The following is a 9,770-nucleotide window of genomic DNA, read 5'->3' on the forward strand; positions in this document are numbered from 1 at the left end:
TGTGTGTGTGTGTGTGTGTGTGTGTGTGTGTGTGTGTGTGTGTTGTGTGTGTGTGTGTGTGTTGTGTGTGTTGTGTGTGTGTGTGTTGTGTATGTGTGTGTTGTGTGTGTGTATGCGTGTTGTGTGTGTGTTGTGTGTGTGTCCTGAGTGTGTGTCCTGAGTGTGTGTGTCCTGAGTGTGTGTGTCCTGAGTGTGTCCTGAGTGTGTGTGTCCTGAGTGTGTGTGTCCTGAGTGTGTGTCCTGAGTGTGTGTCTTGAGTGTGTGTGTCCTGAGTGTGTGTGTATCCTGAGTGTGTGTGTCCTGAGTGTGTGTCCTGAGTGTGTGTGTCCTGAGTGTGTGTGTCCTGAGTGTGTGTCCTGAGTGTGTGTGTCCTGAGTGTGTGTCCTGAGTGTGTGTGTCCTGAGTGTGTGTCCTGAGTGTGTGTGTCCTGAGTGTGTGTCTTGAGTGTGTGTGTCCTGAGTGTGTGTGTGTGTCCTGAGTGTGTGTGTCCTGAGTGTGTGTGTCCTGAGTGTGTGTCTTGAGTGTGTGTCCTGAGTGTGTGTGTAGTGAGTGTGTGTGTCCTGAGTGTGTGTCCTGAGTGTGTGTGTCCTGAGTGTGTGTCCTGAGTGTGTGTGTCCTGAGTGTGTGTCCTGAGTGTGTGTCCTGAGTCCTGAGTGTGTGTGTCCTGAGTGTGTGTGTCCTGAGTGTGTGTCCTGAGTGTGTGTCCTGATCCTGAGTGTGTGTCCTGAGTGTGTGTGTCCTGAGTGTGTGTCCTGAGTGTGTGTCCTGAGTGTGTGTCCTGAGTGTGTGTCCTGAGTGTGTGTCCTGAGTGTGTGTGTCCTGAGTGTGTCCTGAGTGTGTGTGTCCTGAGTGTGTGTCTGAGTGTGTGTCCTGAGTGTGTGTGTCCTGAGTGTGTGTCCTGAGTGTGTGTCCTGAGTGTGTGTGTCCTGAGTGTGTGTCCTGAGTGTGTGTGTGTGTGCCTTGAGTGTGTCCTGAGTGTGTGTCCTGAGTGTGTGTGTCCTGAGTGTGTGTCCTGAGTGTGTGTGAGTCCTGAGTGTGTGTGTGTGTGTCCTGAGTGTGTGTGTGTCCTGAGTGTGTGTCCTGAGTGTGTGTGTGTCCTGAGTGTGTGTGTCCTGAGTGAGTGTGTGTCCTGAGTGTGTCCTGAGTGTGTGTGTGTGAGTGTGTGTGTCCCTGAGTGTGTGTCCTGAGTGTGTGTGTCCTGTGTGTGCCTGAGTGTGTGTCCTGAGTGTGTGTCCTGTGTGTGTCCTGAGTGTGTGTGTGTGTGTCCTGAGTGTGTGTGTCCTGAGTGTGTGTCCTGAGTGTGTGTCCTGAGTGTGTCCTGAGTGTGTGTGTCCTGAGTGTGTGTCCTGAGTGTGTGTGTCCTGAGTGTGTCCTGAGTGTGTGTCTGAGTGAGTGTGTGTCCTGAGTGTGTGTCCTGAGTGTGTGTGTGTGTGTGTCCTGAGTGTGTGTGTGTGTGTGTCCTGAGTGTGTGTGTGTGTGTGTCCTGAGTGTGTGTCCTGAGTGTGTGTGTCCTGAGTGTGTGTCCTGAGTGAGTGTGTGTGTCCTGAGTGTGTGTCTGAGTGTGTGTGTCCTGAGTGTGTGTGAGTGTGTGTCCTGAGTGTGTGTCCTGTGTGTGTGTAGTGTGTGTGTCCTGAGTGTGTGTGTCTTGAGTGTGTGTGTCCTGAGTGTGTGTGTTCTGAGTGTGTATGTCCTGAGTGTGTGTCCTGAGTATGTCCTGAGTGTGTGTGAGTGTGTGTCCTGAGTGTGTGTCTTGAGTGTGTAGTGTGTGTCCTGAGTGTGTGTCCTGAGTGTGTGTGTCCTGAGTGTGTGTGTCCTGAGTGTGTGTGTGTCCTGAGTGTGTGTCCTGAGTGTGTGTGTCCTGAGTGTGTGTCCTGAGTGTGTGTGTCCTTGAGTGTGTGTGTCCTGAGTGTGTGTGTGTGTGCCTGAGTGTGTGTGTGTGTAGTGTGTGTGTGTCCTGTGAGTGTGTGTCCTGAGTGTGTGTGTCCTGAGTGTGTGTCTTGAGTGTGTGTCCTGAGTGTGTGTCTTGAGTGTGTGTGTCCTGAGTGTGTGTCTTGAGTGTGTGTCTTGAGTGTGTCCTGAGTGTGTGTGTCCTGAGTGTGTCCTGAGTGTGTGTGTCCTGAGTGTGTGTGTCCTGAGTGTGTGTGTCCTGAGTGTGTGTGTCCTGAGTGTGTGTGTCCTGAGTGTGTGTCCTGAGTGTGTGTCCTGAGTGTGTGTGTCCTGAGTGTGTGTCTTGAGTGTGTGTCCTGAGTGTGTGTGTGAGTCCTGAGTGTGTGTGTGTGTGTGTCCTGAGTGTGTGTCCTGAGTGTGTGTCCTGAGTGTGTGTGTCCTGAGTGTGTGTGTCCTGAGTGTGTGTGTCCTGAGTGTGTGTGTGTGTCCTGAGTGTGTGTGTCCTGAGTGTGTGTGTCCTGAGTGTGTGTCCTGAGTGTGTGTGTCCTGAGTGTGTGTCCTGAGTGTGTCCTGAGTGTGTGTGTCCTGAGTGTGTGTGTCTTGAGTGTGTGTCCTTGAGTGTGTGTCCTGAGTGTGTGTGTCCTGAGTGTGTGTCTTGAGTGTGTGTCTTGAGTGTGTCCTGAGTGTGTGTGTCCTGAGTGTGTGTCCTGAGTGTGTGTCTTGAGTGTGTCCAGAGTGTGTGTCCTGAGTGTGTCCTGAGTGTGTGTCCTGAGTGTGTGTGTCCTGAGTGTGTGTCCTGAGTGTGTGTGTCCTGAGTGTGTGTCCTGAGTGTGTGTCTTGAGTGTGTCCAGAGTGTGTGTCCTGAGTGTGTGTGTCCTGAGTGTGTGTGTCCTGAGTGTGTGTGTCCTGAGTGTGTTTGTCCTGAGTGTGTGTCCTGAGTGTGTGTGTGTGTGTACTGAGTGTGTGTGTCCTGAGTGTGTGTGTCCTGAGTGTGTGTCTTGAGTGTGTGTGTGTGTCCTGAGTGTGTGTCCTGAGTGTGTGTGTCCTGAGTGTGTGTGTGTGTGTCCTGAGTGTGTGTCCTGAGTGTGTGTGTGTGTGCCTGAGTGTGTCCTGAGTGTGTGAGTGTGTCCTGAGTGTGTGTCCTGAGTGTGTGTGTCCTGAGTGTGTGTGTGTGTGTGTCCTGAGTGTGTGTCTGAGTGAGTGTGTGTGTCCTGAGTGTGTGTGTCCTGAGTGTGTGTCTGAGTGAGTGTGTGTCCTGAGTGTGTGTGTCTGAGTGTGTGAGTGTGTGTCTTGAGTGTGTCCTGAGTGTGTGTCTTGAGTGTGTGTGTGTGTCCTGAGTGTGTTCCTGAGTGTGTGTGTCCTGAGTGTGTGTCCTGAGTGTGTGTGAGTGTGTGTCCTGAGTGTGTGTGTCCTGAGTGTGTGTGTGTGTCCTGAGTGTGTGTCCTGAGTGTGTGTGTCCTGAGTGTGTGTGTGTGTGTCCTGAGTGTGTGTGTCCTGAGTGTGTGTGTCCTGAGTGTGTGTCCTGAGTGTGTGTGTCCTGAGTGTGTGTGTCCTGAGTGTGTGTGTCCTGAGTGTGTGTGTCCTGAGTGTGTGTCCTGAGTGTGTGTGTGTGTGTCCTGAAGTGTGTGTGTCCTGAGTGTGTGTGTGTCTGAGTGTGTGTCCTGAGTGTGTGTGTCCTGAGTGTGTGTCCTGAGTGTGTGTCCTGAGTGTGTGTGTCCTGAGTGTGTGTCTTGAGTGTGTGTCTTGAGTGTGTGTCCTGAGTGTGTCCTGAGTGTGTGTGTCCTGAGTGTGTGTCCTGAGTGTGTGTCTTGAGTGTGTCCAGAGTGTGTGTCCTGAGTGTATCCTGAGTGTGTGTACTGAGTGTGTGTGTCCTGAGTGTGTGTCTTGAGTGTGTGTCCTGAGTGTGTGTCCTGAGTGTGTCCTGAGTGTGTGTGTCCTGAGTGTGTGTCTTGAGTGTGTGTGTCCTGAGTGTGTGTGTCTTGAGTGTGTGTCTTGAGTGTGTGTGTCCTGAGTGTGTGTGTCTTGAGTGTGTGTCAAGTCAGACTCTATATTCAGTCTTTGGTCAGACTCAGGATCTGTGTGACACTGACCTGAGCTGTGTGATACTGACATGAGCTGTGTGACACTGACCTGAGCTGTGTGACACTGACCTGAGCTGTGTGACACTGACCTGAGCTGTGTGATACTGACTTGAGCTGTGTGACACTGACCTGAACTGTGTGATACTGACCTGAGCTGTGTGACACTGACCTGAGCTGTGTGACACTGACCTGAGCTGTGCACAGCCTCCACTTTGGACTTTTTTAAAGTCCATGCCCAAGCCTTTGGACGTGTTACTGCTCAGAGAGACGCCGCTGGGAGCAGGACCTGCTTTAGACCTGATATAGTCCTGGTTTAGTCCTGGTTCAGCTCTGGGTCCAGACCCTGGTCCTGCACCAGAATTCTCCATTTTTCTGCAAAAATAAAAAATGTATTAAGTTTTACAAAGTAAACAAATGAAAGTGTGTGTCCTGAGTGTGTGTGTGTTGTGTGTGTGTTGTGTATGTGTGTGTGTTGTGTGTGTGTTGTGTGTGTGTGTGTGTGTGTGTGTGTGTGTGTGTGTGTGTGTGTGTGTGTATGTGTGTGTGTTGTGTGTATGTTAAACGTTACACAGTTGGTCCTCATAAATCTCAGTTTGTTGTAAAACGTGTGTGGGATTCTTCTCTCTGTGTTTGTTTGTAAAAAAGTTTAAATGTCAGAGTTTGTGACGCTGTTTCACACTCAACACTTTTTGTTCTGAGTCTGAAAAAGTGAAACTGCACAAACACAAAAAACACATTTAAAAAACACGGCAGAAATAAAAGTGAAGCAGCTCGAGTCCATCAGGTCGAACGATCAAATTAGTTTATTCTGTAAATCCAAAAGAGCCTCAAAGACCAGAGTCAAACAAAGAACCGAATGTGGCTCTGGTGGACAACGTCCTGAACCGTCTTAAAATCTCAGAATCATTTCCAGGTGAAAAAACTGAATCTTTTCTTTTCTGTTTGAGTTTTGTGAAATACTCACTGTGTCCACGTCGTCTCTTCTCTCCTTCTTTACTTTCACTTTCCGTTCTGTCACGTGACCCGTGTGTGTCTGAGGCACAGTGAGTCTGAGCTCCAGCAGAGGGAGACACACTCCAGCTCTGAACCCACACACACACACACACACACACACACACACACACACACACACACACACACACACACACACACACACACACACACACACACACACACACACACACACACACACACACACAGACACATACACTCTCACACACACACACGCACATACACACACAGACACACACACACACACACACACACAGACACACACAGACACACACAGACACACACTCACACACACAGACACACACACAGACACACACACACATACACACACACACACACACACACACACACACACACAGACACACACACACACACACACAGACACACACACACACACACACACACACACCCACGTCAAGTGTGAAAAGAGGTTTTTAATGTACAGAATGAAACGTGCAGAACTCAAAAACTCAGACCCGACCCAGACCAGACCCAAACCCAGACCCAGACCCGACCCAGACCCAGACCAGACCCAGACCCAGACCAGACCCGACCCAGACCCAGACCCAGACCAGACCCAGATCAGACCCAGACCAGACCCAGAGCCTCTGAAAGTCTGACAGGCTCAGACTTTGACAACCCAGTGTGACCATAAAACATCAGATCAGTAGAAACATCAGATCAGATCTTAGAGTTTGGCAGATTTTTTGCTGAAGCTTTAATGTGATTTATTAAAATGTGTGAAAAAATAATTTTTACACCAGAGACACACGTGACAGGTGTAGTGACAGGTGTAGTGACAGGTGTAGTGACAGGTGTAGTGACAGGTATAATGACAGGTATATTGACAGGTGTAGTGACAGGTATAATGACAGGTGTAGTGACAGGTGTAACGACAGGTGTAGTGACAGGTATATTGACAGGTGTAACGACAGGTGTAGTGACAGGTGTAACGGCAAGTGTAGTGACAGGTGTAACGGCAGGTGTAGTGACAGAGTGACAGGTGTAGTGACAGGTGTAGTGACAGGTGTAGTGACAGGGGTAGTGACAAAGTGACAGGTGTAGTGACAGGTGTAACGACAGGTGTAGTGACAGATGTATTGACAGGTGTAGTGACAGGTGTAGTGACAGTGTAGTGACAGAGTGACAGGTGTAGTGACAGACAGGTTGTAGTGACAGAGTGACAGGTGTAGTGACAGAGTGACAGGAGTGACAGTGTGTAGTGACAGGTGTAGTGACAGGTGTAGTGACAGAGTGACAGGTTGTAGTGACAGAGTGACAGGTGTAGTGACAGAGTGACAGGTGTAGTGACAGGTGTAGTGACAGGTGTAGTGACAGGTGTAGTGACAGAGTGACAGGTGTAGTGACAGGTGTAGTGACAGGTGTAGTGACAGATGTATTGTTAGGTGTAGTGACAGGTGTAGTGACAGGTGTAGTGACAGGTGTAGTGACAGAGTGACAGGTGTAGTGACAGGTGTAGTGACAGAGTGACAGGTGTAGTGACAGGTGTAGTGACAGGTGTAGTGACAGGTGTAGTGACAGGTGTGTGACAGGTGTAGTGACAGGTGTAGTGACAGGTGTAGTGACAGGTGTCTGAGCGCGGCTGGAAGGACGGCATCTCCTGCGAGCTGATTGGCTGTACAGTCTTTATTTAAACACATTTACACAGAGCCACAGCCAATCACAGAGCAGCGTCTCATTGGGGGGCGGAGTCACAGTCACGTGTCCATCACCGTCCAATGACATCACGTTACGGGGGTCACAAGGGTCAGTGGGGGGGTCAGGTGGGGTCAGTGGGGGGGTCACAGGGGTCAGTGGGGGGGTCAGCGGGGGTCAGAAGGGCATGCCTCTGGAGATCTGGCGGGCCACCCTCTCCTCGGGGCTCTCGTCTTTGGGGTCGGGTCTCTCTTGGTTCCAGTCCTTGAGTCCCGGGGGGAGGCTGGTGTCCTCCTCGTCGCCCCCCGTCCCCTCCACAAACTCCTCGTACGTCGACTTCTCGGCAAAAGGTCTTTTCCCCAGAAGCTCCTCCATGTCACGTTTGTCCAGCACCTCCTTCTCCAGGAGACGCAGCGCCACCTACAGCCCACAGACAGACTGGATTAGACCTGATTTAGTCCTGGTTTAGTCCTGGTTTAGTCCTGGTTTAGTCCTGGATCAGTCCCTCTCTTTAGTCCCAGTTTAGTCCTGGTCTAGGTCCGGTCTCCGTATCTTCTCCACGTTGTCCTTGTGCCGGGTCAGGGCTGTGGTCTTGGTCTGTGATCTAGTCTTGGTCTTGGTCTGTGGTCAGGTCTGTGGTCAGGTCTGTGGTCAGGTCTGTGGTCTTGGTCTGTGGTCTTGGTTTGGGTCTGGGTCTTGGTCCGGTACCTTCTCCACGTCGTCCTTGTGGCGGGTCAGCAGCTCCGTGGTCTTCTCGTAGGCCTCTTGGATCAGCGCTCGGACTTCGACGTCGATGAGTCGGGACGTGGCTTCGCTGAACGGTTTCTCCAGGATCATCTCGCCCGGACGAGGAAGATCGAAGGACAAATGTCCAACACGACGATTCATCCCGAACTGGACGATCTGCCGACCACAACAGACACGTGACAGCGGGACGGGGACAGGACAGGAGCACCTGCCCTTGGCGTAGGCGGGACGGGGAGACAGGGGCGTCTCACCTGGGCGTAGGCGGGACGGGGAGACAGGGACGTCTCACCTGGGCGTAGGCGGGACGGGGGACAGGGGCGACTCACCTGGGCGTAGGCGGGACGGGGGGACAGGGGCGTCTCACCTGGGCGTATGCGGGACGGGGGGACAGGGGCGACTCACCTGGGCGTAGGCGGGACGGGGAGACAGGGACGTCTCACCTGGGCGTAGGCGGGACGGGGGGATGGGGGACAGGGACGTCTCACTGGGCGTAGGCGGGACGGGGGATGGGGGACAGGGACGTCTCACCTGGGCGTAGGCGGGACGGGGGGATGGGGGACAGGGACGTCTCACCTGGGCGTAGGCGGGACGGGGGGACAGGGGCGACTCACCTGGGCGTAGGCGGACTGCGTGACCTTGCGCAGGTCGTCCTGGGCGCCGGTGGTGATGCGTTGGAAGAAAAGCTGCTCGGACACTCGTCCTCCCAGAGTCATGCACATTCTGTCCATCAGCTGCTCGGCCGTGTACAGGAACTGCTCCTTCGGCAGGTACTGGGCGTATCCCAGGCCACGCCCCCGAGGGACGATGGACACCTGCGGGGACCAATCAGGGCTCAGACACGGTCCAGACATGCCCCCAAACACAGGTAAGACACGCCTCCAAACACAGGTAAGACACGCCCTAAACACAGGTAAGACATGCCCCGAAACACAGGTAAGACACGCCCCTAAACACAGGTAACACACGCCCTAAACACAGGTAAGACACGCCCCTAAACACAGGTAACACACGCCCTAAACACAGGTAAGACACGCCCCTAAACACAGGTAACACACGCCCTAAACACAGGTAAGACATGCCCCGAAACACAGGTAAGACACACCCGTAATCACAGGTAAGACACGCCCCCAAACGCAGGTAAGACACACCCTAAACACAGGTAAGACACACCCGTAATCACAGGTAAGACACGCCCCCAAACGCAGGTAAGACACACCCTAAACACAGGTAAGACACGCCCCTAAACACAGGTAAGACACGCCCCCAGAGTTGAGATCCTCCTGTAAACCGGTTGAGATCCTCAGACCTTGAGCAGGGGGTCGGCGTGCTCCAGAAACCACCCGGCCACGGCATGTCCGGCCTCGTGAAACGCCACCACCTTCTTCTCATCGGGCTGAAGGACCTGAGTCTTCTTCTCCAGACCTGAAGGAGACACCAGGAGGTCAGGAGGTCCAGGGAGGGTCAGGGAGGTCCAGGGAGGTCCAGGGAGGGTCAGGAGGTCCAGGGAGGGTCAAGAGGTCCAGGGAGGTCCAGGGAGGGTCACGAGGTCCAGGGAGGGTCAGGAGGTCCAGGGAGGTCCAAGGAGGGTCAGGAGGTCCAGGGAGGGTCACGAGGTCCAGGGAGGTCCAGGGAGGGTCAGGAGGTCCAGGGAGGTCCAGGGAGGGTCAGGAGGTCCAGGGAGGGTCAGGGAGGTCCAGGGAGGGTCAGGAGGGTCCAGGAGGTCCAGGAGGGTCAGGAGGTCCAGGGAGGGTCAGAGGTCCAGGGAGGTCCAGGGAGGGTCACGAGGTCCAGGGAGGGTCAGGAGGTCCAGGGAGGGTCAGGGAGGGTCAGGAGGTCCAGGGAGGTCCAGGGAGGGTCAGGAGGTCCAGGGAGGGTCAGGGAGGTCCAGGAGGTCAGGAGGTCAGGGAGGTCCAGGGAGGGTCAGGAGGGTCAGGAGGTCCAGGGAGGGTCAGGGGTCAGACTCACCTCCGATGACCCTCTCGATGGCCTGCTCCAGGTGTTTGGCGTCGATGGCGTCGCACAGGTGGCGAGCGGCGATCAGAGCCGCCTCATTACACACGTTAGCGATGTCCGCCCCTGAAACACAAACACTACATCACCCACAATCCCCGGCACCAAAGAAAGACAGCACAGAGGAAGAGGAGGAGGAGGAGGAGAGGGCGGGGCTTGGTGTTACCGGAGAAGCCCGGCGTCAGGGCGGCCATCTTCTTGGCCACAGCGTCGGGGTCAAGCGTCGAGTCGAGCTTCAGAGGTCGAAGGTGAACCTTAAAGATGGACGCCCGACCTTTGATATCAGGAGGACCTGAAAGAGAACGGGCTCATGAACCAGGACTGAACCAGGACTAAACCAGGACTAAACCAGGTCTAAACCAGGACTAAACCAGGTCT

General features: G+C 53.7%; 1 protein-coding gene and 1 long non-coding RNA gene across 2 annotated transcripts in view; one reads left to right on the top strand and one right to left on the bottom strand.

The window, feature by feature from the left end:
* Positions 1-5,958: 5,958 nt before the first annotated feature.
* LOC129408324 (uncharacterized) lies at positions 5,959-6,617 on the top strand. Its single transcript, XR_008631882.1, has 4 exons — positions 5,959-6,006; positions 6,254-6,363; positions 6,404-6,473; positions 6,545-6,617. It is a non-coding gene; the product is annotated as an uncharacterized LOC129408324 (long non-coding RNA).
* Positions 6,534-9,770, bottom strand: part of afg3l2 (AFG3-like AAA ATPase 2) — a 16,672-nt gene continuing 13,435 nt past the window's right edge. The window contains exons 13-18 of the mRNA XM_055151664.1: positions 9,559-9,684; positions 9,348-9,458; positions 8,689-8,804; positions 7,994-8,194; positions 7,344-7,538; positions 6,534-7,055 (exon numbers count right to left, since the gene is read on the bottom strand). Coding sequence (XP_055007639.1) covers positions 6,813-7,055; positions 7,344-7,538; positions 7,994-8,194; positions 8,689-8,804; positions 9,348-9,458; positions 9,559-9,684 — 992 coding nt within the window. The 3' untranslated portion in view covers positions 6,534-6,812. The remainder of the gene's footprint in view (positions 7,056-7,343; positions 7,539-7,993; positions 8,195-8,688; positions 8,805-9,347; positions 9,459-9,558; positions 9,685-9,770) is intronic.

This window comes from Boleophthalmus pectinirostris, unplaced genomic scaffold (genome assembly GCF_026225935.1).
Source record: "Boleophthalmus pectinirostris isolate CB_2022bp ecotype Guang Dong unplaced genomic scaffold, ASM2622593v1 HiC_scaffold_16, whole genome shotgun sequence".
NCBI lineage: Eukaryota > Metazoa > Chordata > Actinopteri > Gobiiformes > Gobiidae > Boleophthalmus > Boleophthalmus pectinirostris.